General features: G+C 40.6%; 1 protein-coding gene across 6 annotated transcripts in view; it reads right to left on the bottom strand.

Annotated features, from left to right (window-relative positions):
• Nucleotides 1-17,222, bottom strand: part of dgkzb (diacylglycerol kinase, zeta b) — a 62,866-nt gene that overhangs the window by 41,890 nt on the left and 3,754 nt on the right. For 3 of the 6 annotated variants that reach the window (XR_002920197.2, XR_002920196.2, XR_002920198.2), the window contains exon 1: nucleotides 12,360-12,951. The exons of 1 other annotated variant lie outside the window; for it this stretch is intronic. Coding sequence is in view for 2 of the 5 variants with exons in the window: in XM_024280979.2 (XP_024136747.1) it covers nucleotides 12,360-12,487 (128 nt within the window). In the remaining 3 variants the exon portion in view is untranslated. Of the gene's footprint in view, nucleotides 1-12,359; nucleotides 12,952-17,222 lie in introns of those variants that run through there. 2 more of the 6 variants (XM_024280979.2, XM_024280978.2) reach the window with 2 other exon arrangements.

The following is a 17,222-nucleotide window of genomic DNA, read 5'->3' on the forward strand; positions in this document are numbered from 1 at the left end:
AAAAAAAAATGCTTTGTAAGGTCAGATTGCACGAAGAAGCGTCAAATCAAATTTTGACTTTATGTAGAAAGTCAGTTTGATCCAGAGAAGAAACCATAATGAAGACCTGAAGAACAACAAGAAGTTTCAGAAAGATCAACACAAGAGCAGCCATGGACCGAAGGACACCAATGAAGTCTGAGGAAGAACATAAAGATGACCTTTGAACTGGAAGATCCTTAGAAAAATATATATTTTTTGCAGATTATGAAAGTGTATTCCTAGATGATTTTCATCTCTGATCAGGTCAAATACTGATCATCTGAGTGACAAACTGTTTTTGGTCCATTCATTTACTATTTACGTTTTATCCCTTGCGGGGCTACAGGGCTGCTGAAGCCTAACACGGCTACTGTTGGGCAAAGGTGGGGTACTTCCTGGACACACCACTAGTCTGTCGCAGGGTTACAATCATACCTAGGGACTTTGAAGAGCAAGGATGTCCAGATCCAGGTCTCGAGGGCTAGCTTTCTGCTGGTTTTCCTGCTGCCTTATCTGCCATTGATTACTTGAATCGGGTGTACTTAGCCAATAAGGAGTTTCAATGACAAGTCGGTAGGAAAATATGTAGGAAGGAGGCTTGGATTTGGACACCCCTGATGCAGTGTCATCAGTTCACTTATATAGGATGTTTTTGGGCTGTGAGAGGAAGTCAGAGTCGCCAGAGAAAACTCAAGCAGGCACAGGAATAATATGGAAACTCCACACAGAAGAGAAAGGTCACAGCTGGGACTTGAACCGTGACCTTCTTGCAAGGACTGGGTTGATAAAATTGATGAATCGATCTAAATCAATCTAAGCTTAATTCATCAATAATCGATCCATAAAAGAAGAGATCGATCTAACGCATAATGCTCAAGTGTGCTAGCTTGCTGCTTGCTAATGTATAATGAGATTTACTGTATGTTTTTTCTCATACTTTCTCTTTCTTCTGGAATAAGATGTAATGCTATAGCACGATCGCCACCTAGTGGCCAAACTGAAACGCCCTCCAGGAGAATTACAAAAGTTTATTTAGAAAAAATTCAATTGGAAGCGACTTTTTGGCTAGAAGATGTTTCATATCTCGTCCAAGGGGCTTCTTCAGTTCTATTCAACTGGTGCTGAGTTGAGTTATAGTCGAACAGTCGTTTGACTTTTCAACATTACTATGAATAAAAACAGGCAGGAATATTACTCCAGAATAAATCAACTTAAACCTCAAATTATTTTCAATATTTTACCCTCCATCAAACTATGTTTTGTCAAATTTATACAAGTTAGAAATAAGAGCAAGTTAACATCGGACCATTAATAACAATAAAATAAAATTATCTGGAGGGCTTGACGTACTTACTTGGCGGGCCAGATCCGTTGACAATCTCATAATTTCATCTACGGTGCCCAAACTGAATTATATTAATATGAATATATTCAAAACATATATAGATTATTCATGTATTTCTAAACAAATGTGTAAATCGAGATTTACAACTCAACTCAAGATTGAATTGAATTGAGTGGATTGAAAGAATTGGAAAAAAAAATCTGAATTGAATCGATTCTGGTCATTCTTGGTGATAACCAACCCTACTTCTTGATGTAGAGAGTGCCGACCACTGCGCCGCCTTGCACCCTGATTCAAGAAAGTTCAGGAGGAAATGGAGCATAAGAATTTATGATAAATGCTGTGAACAAGAAAGATGATCTTCTTCATCAAGGAAGTTTATTATTAAACCACTCGAGAAGACAGAACTCACTTCAAACTCTATGGTTTCCTTCATTATTTTTTACATTTTTTTTATTTCTTAAATGCATTTTTAGAATTTTTACTTTTTTTCTTTTCAAATCTTTTCTAATCGTATCTTATTTAAATAAATATAAAAGTTGCAGGAATCTCTGTCACAGTTTTTGAGCCGAACATCATAGAAGATGATGTGGAGATCTGAGATGATTCTGGAATCCCTGGACTTCAAACTGTGTTGTTGGAGAGGTGCTGTTGTCGCTGCATCCTGTGATCTCCCATCATCATCAGCTGACTATCAAAGGATCATAAACTCATTAGGGAAGTGTTGGCAGATCGCTGACATTAAGGAACTCCAGGGGGAACCGCCACACGGGCCCACGCAGCTCCACCTCTGATTTATGGCTCCACAATCAGCTGACGGACCCAAACACCACACACTGCACTCATTCACAGATCCCACACAAGCTGCTTTAAAAATAAAATAAAAAGAGGTGCGGAAATAATCTTCACTTGTCCCTGACATGATGGATTCATCAGAACCTTTAGACATTCAATATGACACAGAAATGCCAGGATGTGAACTCTCCTTCACGTTCTCCATGAGTGCTGCCACAAACGATTATTTTAATAGTCAACTAATTACCGACTATTTTTTCCGATCAGTTGACTAATCGGGTCATGTACTGTATAAAGTGGATGTAAAACATACATCTTAGCCATCATTAGCTTTAAACTAACTAAAAACTAGATATATTCACACTAGCATTATCACAGATAATACTAGTGTGAATGCTGTAAGCTGAATTTGGCTGCTGAAGATGCTAGTGATGATAGCCAAAACACTGATGCTGATAGCCAGCTAAAATATTAAATGCCAAATTAGCCAAAAAAGAAGCCTAAGTTAGCCAAGACAGCTAGCATGTAGCTGAAATATTAGCTAAACTCCAAAATAGCTTAAAAAACAAAAAATCCTGAATTTGCCAAAACAGCTAGCATGTAGCTCTAATATTAGCTAAATTCTAAAATGGCCTAAAAAGTTGAAAAAAAGCTTAAGTTAGCCAAACAGCTAGCATGTAACTAAAATATTAGCTTAACTCCAAAATAGCCGAAAAAACTTTAATATATGCCAAAATAGTCCAATAAGCTAGAATAATGCCATTATAACTTCCAACTTTACTACACTAACTTTTAATAAAAAAAAAAATTAAAAAAAAACAAAAAACACTAAACGACTATTAAATTAGCTGACGACTATTTTGATAGTCAATTAGTCATCGACTAATCATGGCAGCCCTCTTCTCCATGATGACAAAATCAATGTTTATGCAGAGTTTGGTCTAAGTTTCATTTTACTGACACGAAACTTGTTGTGCATCATTTTCCCATAACCACCCCACACACGAGCACATGTAAATGATTTACTGGAAGGAAACTGGAGGCAACAGGACATACAGGCATTTTTTTAGCTCTAGACAAAGATCGACTCTTTGATTCCCACCATCAGGTATGCAGTCAGACAACCTGCTGCTCTGTTTGCACCAACCGTCTGATCAGACACAAAGTCTAAAAGGAAGCTCCACCTGCACAACTTCAGCTCTTTTACCTGTCATCATTACTTTGGCTCCACCCCCACACGAGTTTTCCATCAAGCACCAGAGGTGAGACATCACTGAGGGGCGTGGCCTGAGCTGGAGTGTCAGGCTACGATGAAACAGAAGAGCTCAGGAGTCAGGTTCAGAGCAGCACCTGATCTAGACAGAGGCCCTCTGACAGGACCTGACCTTATCCACGGACGTGCAAGGGAGTCGGTGTCAAGTGCGTTCAGGTCAGGTTCACATCAGATCGCCGTCCCTTGGCGGCGAGGCTCTGTGCCGCTTCAGAGCATCTAATTAGGTTGTAAAAATACATCCCAACCCTCCAGAATTCAGTTCTTTAAGACCTGATTTCTAGCAAAAGCTGGACATGCTCTGCCTTTTGGGTTTTCGTGAAACATCTTTAGAGCGGAATTTTGACCTCGTTTCTGCAACTCTTTAGGAATATTTCCCAATTCCTGACATGTTGTATCTGCCAGGAGCTACCTGCTGCTCACCTTTCAGTTTCTACAAATCAAACAACAACAGGCAAACCTTTTATTTTTTAGGGAGAATTAACCAATTCATGGCTACAGATGAACTGTGATCACTGATCAACTGTTAGAACGCCAAAGAATGGCTATTAGGGGGATTTTCTGGCATCTGTCATGATCGAGCTGCGTCTTTCTTCTCCCGGGGGCTGCAACGATTAGGCGTCATGATTGATGATGAGGATAAAAAAAAATAGCAGCAGACATTTTTAATCTCGTATTTTATGAGCTTTGTAGTAAACTCTGTTCAAACAGAGATGGACTAAAAGACAGCGGCAGAACTAAATTAAACCACAGCTTTGTTTCCTTCATGAACTGTTTTTGACGAATATTATTAAAAACCCACTCTGATGAAAATGGCGTTTTTAACTTGCTCTGGAGGACAGTATATTTACAGTATATCTGGAGGACAGAGTATATATTTTTTTGTATTCAAATCATTGAGAATCAGGAGTAGCTGAAAAATACTCCATTGAAAAAAGCTTGTAGCTGCGATATAGAAAATACTCTGGGCAGGCCACAAACTCTATTCTGATACATCTACTTGTAGACGAATAATCCATGAAAGTCTGCGTATTCCAGCTGGAATTTGGCTCAAAACTGTACGGCTGGATAGCTCCAATATTGCTCGCCATTTTTGTTGCACCACTAATGCTTTGTCTGGGGTGTGAGGGGCTGTAAGCTAGCCAGAGAGCGTGTAAACAGAGAGCTCTCAGCAACAGGGAGAAGTGGAACTAGGAGACAAACTTCTAACTAACTTCTGCTGTTCCACAGAAAAAAAATCACCTAGAAAAAGACGAGTTCATTTATCTTAGCTAAAAACGGCATCATCATAATTAAAAGACCGCTGGAACGCTTTGAAAATAGTTTAAACGATGGTTGAAGTGGTCCTTTGAAGAAAAATTTAATATTAAAATGGTGGGAATTCTCTCTGAACAGAACCATCTGCACTACGTATAGTAATCATACATTTTAGTGGCAGGTAAGGACATCGTTGCTCATTGTTGCTTCTACAAATGGCCTTTTTAATGCATTTCTACTTAAATTCAAATGAGAGAAAACTTTATAATTCATTATTTTCTTTCTACAGACTGAACATATTCATATTTAAAGACAAACAAGAATGCAATGCTTGAGCTTCTTCATAATTTTCAAATGGAAAAAGCTAAAAAAAAAAAAAAGAAATACAAACAGAGGAACCCATTTCCTTTAATTTTTAACATCATTTTGTGCTCCTGCAAGTTATTCCATGTTGAAAAGTTTTCCATACATTTATAACATAAAATATGAGGTTTTTCTAATATCTTCAGCTCAAATTCTTTCATATTTTGTAACAAGACAAGAACCTGCACTAGAAGAATAAACATCTTTGTTAATAATAAAAGACATAAGCCCCTATATGCCCTCATGACTCAGTCATAACATGACTTGTGAACTTCTGATCAGGTTTCATCATCTGAGTCTAACCATGCGGTGTCGTGACTTAGGTGTGAGTGTGGGATTTTTTATATATACATATTTTTTTTTAATAAACATATTCATCCCTACACAATGGGACTTACAACAACATCAGCAGCAAATTTCACTTTAGTCTTTTTTCTTGAGTTAAGGCTGAAGGTATATCTGAATACTCACTAACCCTAAAAGTCTATAAAGTGTGGGACTATCCAGTTCCCTGGAATTTAACTGAATTCAGACTCATGCTCACCACTTTTCTATTTTTAAAGGCCAAATATAACATCACTAATTAGCTGCAGTAAAATCCAAACAAATTTGATCGTTTTACTCACAGTATTTATCATATGTTCTGATGATCAAAACTTGGGTGGTTCATAAAAAAATATTTATTTACAAATATTGTTTTAAATAAATAATTAAAAAAAAATTAACTTTGTGGTTCATATTTGCCAATCTAGTGAGCATTGATGCACGCTAGATTCTCAGAGACTTCTGGGAAATTCTCCAGCGCACTGGATTTTGGACTTTTAGATTCAGACACCAAGAAAAATAGTGAAATAGTGAGGGAATTCAGACACAACCTATGAATTCTAAATTGCAAGTCTGTTTCCCATAATGCTTTGCAATAGCAGCTAGATTTAAAATCATTGACAGTATATGAAAACTGGACTGAGTGACCCCTCCTTCATGGCGTTCCAAACAAGAAGAAGATTCAAAGAATCCCAAATCCCATAGACTTGCAGAGCAAAATAAACAGTTCTTGATAATCCTACTTTTTTTCCATATTCGTTTCTGCAGTTCAAGTGTTCAAGTTTCAAACTGGCCAATCAGATACCTCCATAAAAGTAGGTGGAGCCTGATGGATTCCACCTCAAACATTTAAAATGCTTGAGAGACAGATTTCCAGCTTTCAAGTAGTGGAGGTGTGGGCTTCCAACCAGCTCCCTCACTGATTGGTGAGAGTAGTTGCCATAGAAACGATGACTCAAACTGACTCGGATGAAATGCTACTCACCGTCATAGTCTGGTTCCAACTTGTTGGCGTCCATATTGCAAAATAAAAAAAATGTAAAAAAAAAAGATGACAATTGTCCTTACTTGATTGGAGCCAGTAAACCATTTTATATGGGTGACATCACTCTCAGTCCAGTTCTCATATAGAGTCAATGATAAACTTCTTTAAACAAAATGGTTTACTTCTTAAGCGGGAAACGCTTGAAGTACTTCATGTGATTAAATATCCATATTCCTTGTATTAAAAAAACAACAATGGTAACATGTAGCTCTGTTAATGAAATTCTACAGTAGCATCTCAAACAGCAACATTTGTCAGAAACAAGCGTAACCATGTAAAGGTGAGAGGACCTCAGGACCAACAGCTCAACTTCAGGTGCATGAGATCAGGTTTAGCTACTACTCCATGAAGCAGATGGACCTTCACAGACTCATCTGTGCGTTTTTAAAGAGAGGAGAAACAACATGGCTGCTTCACATTCTTGGCCGTTTCTAACCAGAGAGGATGAGGAAGCACCTTCCTCCTCCTCTGAGAGCTGCAGATTGAATCTTCTCCTCAGGAGTCAAACTTTCCCATCAGGCCCTAAAAATGAACGCCTTTAATTAATTGCTTTGCTGGTCTGTTAATAGCAGCTATAATTAGGGGAGCTGATTAAAGAAGCATCTGAAGACCCTGAATGTGGAGCTTTTCTTCACAGCAGAGCATCACGATGACAGGAGCTGCCAGGTAAGAGGTTGCGCCTCACAGGAACTTCCTGCTGCTCGCAATTCATGTATTGACCTCCATTTTTCTAAACGTCCTCCTTCATCCTAGCTCAGTGGTTGAATTAAGGAGCTTCTGCTCAGAGTCTGAGCACCCTAACAATGGGATTCAGTGCTCAGCGTTCAGCCACAGGGGTTGGATTGCAGGGGTTACGTCTCCAAATGTTCGCCGAGAGCGGCCCCATCTGCTGCCCGCTCCTCGCTAAATGTGTGCGACTTCAGCTGAGTGGGATCCACGCAGGAAGTGAAGCTGCACAGATAAACAGCAAGCATGCTCTGTGACTCACTGATGCGTTACTTCAGAGTCACAGCAAAAGAGGAAGTCTCCATGTAAACACCAGTTTGCAAAGTCTTTACACACTGCACGTGCACAGAAAAAAAAGCAATTCCTGCAGGATGAAAGCAAACAGCAGACAACTTCATGAAGGACCTGCAGGGACGTCTGGAGGAAGCTCTTCTGTAGACCTTGAGGCTTCATTAAAGAATGAATCCAGTAAAAAGTCTGGAAGTTCTTGGAAGTCTGCAGCTCATCCAAGAAACGCTCCTGACTTGTCAGATTATAGAGAGAGAAGGTCTGCGGTGTTGTCGATGACTGAGCACCTCCACTACGACAACCTGCACTAAACCCTGACTGAAAGCTTGAGCGTTTGGAGACATTTCATTCATCCAACAGTCAATAAGTTTTCCAGAGAAGCTCCAGGAGATCGGGCAGATGCCCCATCCCCACGTTCCTCAACAAGGACGATAAACGATGACGAACCGACACATTTCAGCGAAGGCTTCCTCTGATTTTAGAAAAACAAGGCCTCAAAAATATTTAGATTTCAAAATTTTTGAACTCCTCAATTCTCAATCCCTGAGTGCATGTCAATCATACAAGGTCTCATCTTTATATAATGATTAAAAAGTCAACCAATTCCAGTTTTAATGCTAATTTTATTGATTTTCCTTCCTTTATCTTTCAGCACAGTTGAGCCAAAGCAAAAGAAAATAATAATAACAGTCATGTTGGACACATATTTATGACAAAATGCTCTTCCTCAAACAACTAGAAAGGGACCGGACCAGAGCAGCATGACACTGCACCACAGCCCAAGGGAATATCTTGCATTTGTTTGGTTTTTTTAAAAAAAAGCTATTGTCTAAAGCAGAGGTCTGTAACCCTCGACACTTAAAGAGCCATTCGAGTAGATTTCTTAATGACCACAACCCAGGAGCAGCCACAAAGTCAGACTTCAACCTTGTTCCATACATTTTGATGTTACTATTATAATATGTATAAATTAGCTTTTGTTTTTTGGGCATAAATAAAACATACACATAAACAGAAAAATTATTTCTTCATAATGAAATAGTATATCACTTTCAACAGAGGTTTATACGACTTCCTTTCACAATAAAAGACACCCTGTGTCATTTAGCATGATGTCAATGCAGCAAATGTTGTAGTAGGAAGTTTAATGTCAACAGTGATTTAAAAAAACTGTTTATTTTACTATTAGTGTGTACATCTGACTAACTAACCAAATTTAAATCAGAGCTACTTAAGTGACTTACTGTATTTTTTAAAACCATTAGGCACGCTTAAAATCCATGAATTTATTCAAATATAGATAATCTGCTGTATAATCTGGTGCACCTCAAATCTGGTTGTGTTTTTATTCTTCATTAACCAGAGAGTCACAATGAAGGAGTCGAAGAGCCACAGGTTGCAGACCCCTGGTCTAAAGTTTCTCTCCAAACCAATTTTTTTTTAAAAACTTCCTTTTAGTTTTATCAAGAAATACAAAACAAAAGCTGTGGGAAAGTTTCAGGACAGACAGTGGAGGGAATGACAAAACTTGCACACGTCAGTGCAAACAGGAATGTGTCTCTGTGTACAAAGTGTTCCTACACAGAGACAATTCAAAGAGCTTTACAAAAGTGATGGAGATGAAAAACATGAAAAGAAAATACAGCAAATCCTTATTTTAAGCAGATTCAACAGAGACGAGGAACGTTTGGACCTAAATAAAGATCCACACGGTGTGGATCAGGGTTTATCAGAAAGCTGCTTCCATCTTTGTGCAGCTGAAAGCAGCTTCACCCTGTTGGGTTCTGACTTGGTTCGACCAGCTGATGGCTTCCTGTGGATTGCAGAGCGCTGCTGGATATGTGATCTATATGCAGGTCTGACGAGTGTTTAAGTCCTATACAGTCAAAGACTCACTCAGATGAAAATAGTGTTTTTTAGTTTTTTTAACATGTTTTTTGTGGCATTTATCTGATGTTGAAGGACATATATAAACAAAATTTCTCAAAATCGCATTCATTTATTCATAATGTTTATGTTTTAATCTGTAACTTATTGCCCAGTTGTTCTATTTTTTACTGCCGATGCGTAATCAGGTCATCGTTGTAAATGAGAAATTGTTCTGAATCGACCAACCTGTATAAATAAAGGTTATATATATTGTTGTGAATCAGGGGCAGACAGATAATGTTGGAAAATAATTGTATTTGTGATGTAAAAAATACACAGAGAGGGAGACAAGCTCCCTGCCCATTCTAATGTCATCACTGGCAGACAAATAGATCCACAAACATCTTTGATTTCCTCGCCTGAGTTGGGATTTGGCTCAAAACTGTACGGCTGGAGAGTTCCATTATTGTTCGTCGATAGATGGACCGGTAATGTTAACTTTGGGGGTGTGAGGGGCTGTGAGCAAGCGAGAGAGAGTGTACACAAAGGGATGATGGGAAATGAGGACAGGCTTACCAATAGCAAAAGTGAATTTCTATTGAACTACTGCCGCTCTGCAGAAACTATGTCATAGAAAACGACAAAAACTCCCGGTTCTGATTAAAACTCTGGCAGCAGAAATCTAAATACAGCTTTATAAAGGTGTATTCGGAAAAGTCCCTTGGTCCAGATCGAGTCCTAAACCTTGTGTTTAGTCTGTATTCAGACTGCTTTCATCCAGATATTTCTGTTTCAAACCAAAGCTCGAAAACAAAACCACACAACTAAACATCTCTTCTGCCGTTGGCCATGAATTAAGAAGGGGCAAAGCAACAATCCTTGTCGGGATAAATCACAAATTTAAATTTTTTTACTTCGCTGAACAATTTCGAACGCTTTTTTGACGTCAGGTGCAAAACTTTTTACCGCTTCTTTGGTACGGTGGAGAAATGCTGCAAGACGGTTACCGAGGAGACAACGGCTAAGAAGGTAGGCCAATAAGTGTTTATGACATATAGATTGTGTAGAAAACAGTGAGGGAAGCAATGTGTATCACATTGAACTTGTTTTAATGAGCCCGTATTCATCCAACCACATTTCAGTGAGTTGCTGTGTCTCATTGTTACTCCATGTTTCTCCGCGGTGGCCGTATTGGTCCAGTTGTTCTGCTCCCAGTATGGAGCCTATTCAGACTGAAAAAACTCAGAACAAATCGGAGCTCGGTCCGATTGGAAACAAACGGTGAGCTCCTTAAAAGATGGGTCAGAAAGCGGTTCCTGGTTCCGGACCAGTCAGGGTGGATTCAGACTTAAACTTTGTTCTGGATTATCAGGGGAAACAAACTCTGGGTAAGCTAAAACACACTCAAAGAAAAATAGACAGAAAACTGTTACAGGGTTCAGCCTGCAGGAGAAGAAGATCAGAAGGAGATCTCAGATTTGTAGTTTGATTGAGATGCCAAAAGTTTGACTTACTAACGGCAATAATTTGAGCACTAAAACTCAGGTCCAAGACGAAATATGACATTTTTTTCTGTTTCACTTTGCATAACTTAAATGTTTTGGAAGAACTTTAAAAAGTGTAAACTGGATGGAATAAAAACTGCAACTATGATCCCAAGTTTGCTTATAAAAACGCAGCAAACATCTGATGAACCAGAGAAACCTCCTGATTCTTCAGAGGGACAGTCCATGATGTCGCTGCCTGTTCTGAGTAAAACTGATGTTTTGATTCACTAACTGATCAAAAGCTGGAAACGAATCATCACAAGAGGCTGATATCCATCAGTCAAGAACCGGCTCCACATCTGACTCAAGCTTGAGAGAAACTGATGGAGCGCCTGATGCCCTCAGACTTCAGCAGTCATCTCCTCCTCTGCTGGATCTCATTTTCCACATCACGCGTAACGCTCACATCCTCCTCCATATCTGAAGTTTCCAGACAACCAAAAAGCACCGAGGAGAGCGCTGAGCGGAGCGTCTGAATCAGTGCTTGCATCAGCTGACTTCGGAAACCTCTCAGAGGCTTTTCTCAGCTCGTCCAGAGAAGATGGCGGAGAATCGTGAGGACCTGGAGGTTCACAACATGCAGCTCTGACGTTCCAACAGCGGGAAGAACGCCCCCTTCCGCGGATCTGAGCTATCCAAACCGCTCCAAAGCAGATCCTGAAGGCAGTGAGATCCCTCCTAATGTTGTTCAAACATTAAAACTCAAACGTCTCCAAAGATGAACACAAGACGTCTCTCCACAGATCTGCTCCATCAAAAACTCTGCTGCTCAAAAAGATGCAAGACGACCAAATGAATTCATTTCACATAAACGCACTTCAAAAAATTTACTTACAAGATAACTCTAAACAGGTTAAACTGCAATGTTTCTGTGCATGAAACCAAAAGAAAAAACTTAAATCTCCTTTTTTGTTTGTTTGTTTGTTTTTTTACACAAAAAACCTAATAATACAAAATTTTAAGTGAAAAAATTAAAAATAAATCAAAGTAAATTCTTTGATCAAGTGATATTTAGTTGTGGGTCACGTGTTTACCATCCAGGTTTCGACCCAATATTCTGCAGAGTTTGGACCACTCTTATGGAGACAGGAAGTTGTCAGAAATGTTTTGGCGCTGCAGCATGTTAGGAGATCAAACTTCTTCAATATTTCCTCAAGTGGAAAATCTAAAGTTGACCCCTTCAGAACACGTGATCTGATCAATGAGGGTGCAGGAAATGTGGAGATCTGACCAAAGCGAGACTGTAGAGGTTCTGATCAGACATGTGGATCCTTCACCCACCTGTGATCTTCTCTGATCATTTCCATCTTTTAGTGCAGATTTTAAAAGCTCTAAATGTGTTTGTTTGGGGGATAGTGATGGACAACAGGAGCTCCTCAAAACAAGGTTTGCATCCCAGACCTTTTTTGTTTTACAGAAAGTTTTTGCTCTTTCATTTGACCTGATGTGACCTCGGAGTTGCGTGCCCAGATGTGTTGGGACCCGCGGGAGCGTGCGTGAGAGGCTCACCTCCTGCAGAAGATTCTCAGGCCGGTGAAGGTCCTGCTGTTCTGCGGCGGGGCCGCGGAAGGCAGCTCCGGAGCAGAGGTGGGGGCGAGCGGCTCTTCCGCCGCGAGCAGCGCGGACTGCTCCTCCATGAGCTGGGCTCCGAGCGCGCGCGCGCTCACAGGCGGGGCTGCTGCTGCTGCTGCTGCTGCTGCTGCTGTGGGGTCCGCGCGGCGCTCAGGCGGTCCGCGCGGCGTCCGGCCATCCTCACAGGCGCGCGGCTCTGCGCTGACAGCTCTCCGCGCGCGCGCACAGGAAGTGCGCCTCCTCCGGGCTTCACTTCACTCCAGGAAGCTGAAAGTCTTGTGCGAGTTTCGGCGGGGAGGAGCGGGAGCTCCTTCCTCCACTTCCTTCCTCGTCCTAACCCTCCCAGCTCAGAGCGCAGCTCCGCTTCCAGGAAGTTTCCAGACTCAGAAACGAAGCTGCAGTGAGGAAGGAGCCGCTGCGCTCCTCCTCCTCCTCCTGTCTGTCGACCTGTTGCTGTTCCTCCGCTCCACCGGCCTCCTCTCTGCCGCTGCGCCTCTCGTGTCTTTCTTCTTGACTTTTTATCTCTGCTCTCCCTCTCCTCGCTATGTCCCGCCCTCAAAACCCCTCTCTGGCTTCTGATTGGCTTAATGGAAGGAGGTTTTGCCACCTGCTGGTAGGTCAGGGCCTGTGCAGCTGCTGAGGAGTTATCAGAGATGAGGAGGAAATAAACTCACTCATGTGTTTTTTTTTCTTAACTTAAAGTATATAAGTTGTCACTTTGGGTGCGCGCGCATGTGTTGGAGGGGTGGTGTCAAAGATAGCAAAGTCACCATGAAGTGATGAAGAGCTGCAGCCTCTTCAGATCCACGCGCCGCTCCGCCGCCCTCCTACATATGTTTTACATAAAGAGCGGCCCACACTGCAGCAGCGAGGCGCGGGTCGCTCGGCTGCTGCGCGCAGGCAGGCAGACCCACGCACACGCACGCTCCTGCACTGCGGGCGCGCGGCGGCTGCCTCCCCACGGGCTCCCGCTCCGTAGAGCCGGATGAGGGGGTTATTTTTGACAGCCAATTAAAAGAGAGGTGCAGCGGGCAGGAGGACGACTGGGAGCCCTGCGCTTAAAAAAGATCTCCCACATGTGTGGAGTGCGCGCAGGGGCGTCCACGGGCTTTCACTTTCACTTCAGGATCACAGAAGATCTGCGACGGAAACAGACTGAGCTGTCTTCTTCTGAACTTCCGAAGACCTTCTGCTTTCACCGATCTGTGCCATTCTAGCAAATAATTAAACCCCACAAAAAAGGACAAACGTTTTAAAAAGATGCAAGTTTGCAGACGAGAAAATTCATTTGACTTTTACCTCCAATCTGGGTTATCTGATTCCTGCAAGGCTTTGTTTGTTTTCACCACACAAGACGAAACTAGATTGTTTAAACTTTAGATCGTATCTGCTATTTCATTTGCAGACCTTTGATTTAACGTCTAATGTAAAGCCAAAACAAATGTTTTACGCACCATTTCAAAATAAAAGACTTTTGCAGAATGACATGTTTTGTTAGGTCTCACAATACTTTTTGGCTGATATCCCAAAAATATATTTAGAAACTCATGAAACTGTTTGTATGAAACCACAACATAGAGGTCTTTATGATGCCTGAGTAAGTGGTTCACATTAGAGCTCTTAAAGACCTGAAGGGAGGCCGCTTTTACGCACAGCGAGGCGGGCTGGCTGTTTTCCAGCAGATACGAGGCCCCCTTAACTTAAGACATAGATAACAGAAAGAAGGCTGCATCCAAAAGATTTTCTACCCCTGCATGGCAGGGGCGGTTCTGGGCTGGTTTGGTGCCCAGGGTTCACTGGAAGGTGCCCCCCTCCAAGCCCCGCCCCCAAAGCTACAAACAGGAATTAAATATATTATTTTAATAACTTTAAAAGGTTTATAGTTGATTTCACAATTATAGAATGTACGGTGTTGATACAGTTGTGTCATTTCTGTTTATTTTTTACCTTTTCTCATATCGAAATAATCTAGTAAACCCAATAAAGTATGTCCATTTTATGAACGAAAACCATTAGGAACAAGTTTATAGGTATACCAGAAAGAGGTTTGTGTGCAGATGAGTCAGTTTACTTAGTTAAAAGGAAAAATACGACTTTCATTGTCAAAAATTCAAACAAAAAATTAGTAAAAAAAAAAAAATAAAAAACCTGGAAGACTGAGGTAGACAGCTCTGCAGAGCGGTTGACCTCTGATTAGGTTTCAAGTTCAGTTCTTGCTTTTTTCTTCACTCGTACGGACACCTCAAGGGACGTCACTGAAAGGTACTATTGTCATACGTTAATCAAGGTTTACATACTTGTGGTATGTATAACTTGAATACATTGTAATGATACTAGGGCTGGGTATCAATTATAATTTGCAGAAACTATTCAATTCGATTGCAATTACAAAAGCCTGAATCGATTCGATTCAGTTTTTTTTCAATTCTTCATCTCAATTCAATTTTAAGTTGCACATTTAGACACATTTGGACGCCTGTAGGATGTCCACTCAAACTATGTTCTGATTGTTAATCTAACAATCAGTCTGCATGTAAAAAGAGCCTAAAGAGGTTAATTGTGTAGTGTGCAGGGTTTGAGGTGATTGAAAAGAAAAAAAGAATTGTACTGCATTTCTCCCCCTACTTATTGTTACATGTTGTTTAAGTGTTTGCTTCCACTTGTCACTTGCAGCATACCCATAGAAAAAAAAAGTGCAAGAGCATTTTTTCTCTGCAGGTTTACCGAGAGAACTACGACCTTGATATTTTGTGTAGATCCACAGTGTGCCCTGTGCAGGTTTGCTCATTTATATTCCATAGACAGCCCATTTCCACCCTAAAGAGCAGTTGTGACTAAGGTACAAGGTGATGAAAATGCTCATTAGTGCTGATTAAAATCAAATTAAGTAAAATACATCTCTGGAGGAATTTTTGACACCTAAAACATCCATATATTGTTAACAATTTCCCACTTTCTACTGTGGATCTCAAGTCCATCACAGGTTCAGAAAACCACAAACTCACTCCTAAAGCTACGTTCACAACACCCTCGACAACACTCATTCAAGCATCCACTGTCAATAAAAAGTTGGTGTTCGTGTTTTGGGGTTTCATGTTCAAAACCTTTGCATTCAAGTGTCGGTTCATAACTTTCTATGTCCATTTTTGGTCACTACATACAAAATACACAGCCAATAAATGAGCATTAAGTTAAGTGTAACCTTTGATCAATCAAGGCCTCTGCTTTGTTAGTGATGCATGGATGGCATTCCTTAAGATTCACAGAAGAAAAAAACGTCTGTCGTTTTCTAGGACTCAGTTTCTGCAGAGCAGCAGTGGTTCATTAGATATTCGCCTCTGAGTTGTAGGCGTGGAGTCAGCCTGCCCTGACTTCCCATCATTCCTTTGTTTACACTCTCTTCCTCTAGCTTACAGCCCCTCACACCCACATTACCAGTGCAACAAAAAGAAATGGCAAGCAAATTTGGAGCCATCTACCTGTACAGATACTGATTCACAACCATTTGAATAAAGAAATGCTAAAATGCAATTTTAAGCTTAATTTTCTAAATATATATCCTCCATCATGAGAAAAATGCCACAAGAACACGTTAAAAAAACAAAAAATAAGATTCTCACTAGAGTGTACATTTCTGCTGCAGCTAACTGTATGTTTAATCTCTCATCTCAGGAAGCAGGTGATTGCTGCTGTTCTCAACCTCTTATCAGAGGTTCAGTTCCGGCCTTGGCTGTCCATGTGTCGGAGTGTCCTTGAGCAAGACACTGAACCGCATTTTGCTCCTGGTGGTTACAGGTTTGTGCCATCAGTTGGATTGGACTGGGGCTGTAAAGCATGTTGGGCTTTAATCAATGTAAAAAGGGCTTTATATTTACACAAGTTACGGAAATGAGAATTAAATCAGCTATTTAACATCTGGGTCAATCTGGAGCCAATTCGGAAATTGATGGAAAAGATAACTTCTGAATCACTTCAAAGTAATTTAAACCAAGGAAAATCAGTACTTTGAATTATCAAACAGTCTCTAGCAGAAAGTCTATAACTTGAGAATGATTTGAGCTTTTTTGGTTGAGTCCTTGAAGAGAATCCGTTTACCGCTATAAACAGATTTGAATCAAACCAAACAGGATGTGCTAAGCTTTCTTTTCTTCATCTGCACTTTTCCCCTCCGTTTCATCCTTGTTTTCTCAGAGTCAGACAGGTGACATCTTCTCACTCTAACTTCTCCACCTGTTAGTTTGAACATAAAATCATTTTTGCCACAAACTGAGACAAAGGAGGGCCCAGTTTGTGGAGTTTTCCATTGGTTTACCACTGTCATTGGACATTCTTAATTCTCCTGTTTTTGCATCAAATTCGTGTTGGGTTCAGATCTCTGAATATCAAAACACAAACAACCAAAGCATTCGAAACCAAATTAGTACTACGTATTCTTGCCTGACCTGCTTTTTTAAATGTCATGCAAATCCTCAACTGATGTCCATATTAACCAGGAATTAGTAAAACCCACATTCTTGAGGGTTTTATAAACAGGGAAGTCTGCTTTCTCTCTGTCCAGGATAGAGGTGACTGACAGTTGATTCTCAAAAGAGAAGCACAGCCGAGGGATAGAAACCATCTTACTCTCGTTTATGTGAATCTGTAAACTGATGATGCTCTTGCAGCCTTCACCTTAAACGTACCAATTATTATTTTACTAATCTCCACAGGACAACATTCAATTCAATTCAATTTTATTTATATAGCCCAATATCACAAATTCAATTTGCCTCATTGGGCTTCATGCCTGTAGTTTTAACA

Source organism: Oryzias melastigma, linkage group LG6 (genome assembly GCF_002922805.2).
Source record: "Oryzias melastigma strain HK-1 linkage group LG6, ASM292280v2, whole genome shotgun sequence".
Lineage (NCBI taxonomy): Eukaryota > Metazoa > Chordata > Actinopteri > Beloniformes > Adrianichthyidae > Oryzias > Oryzias melastigma.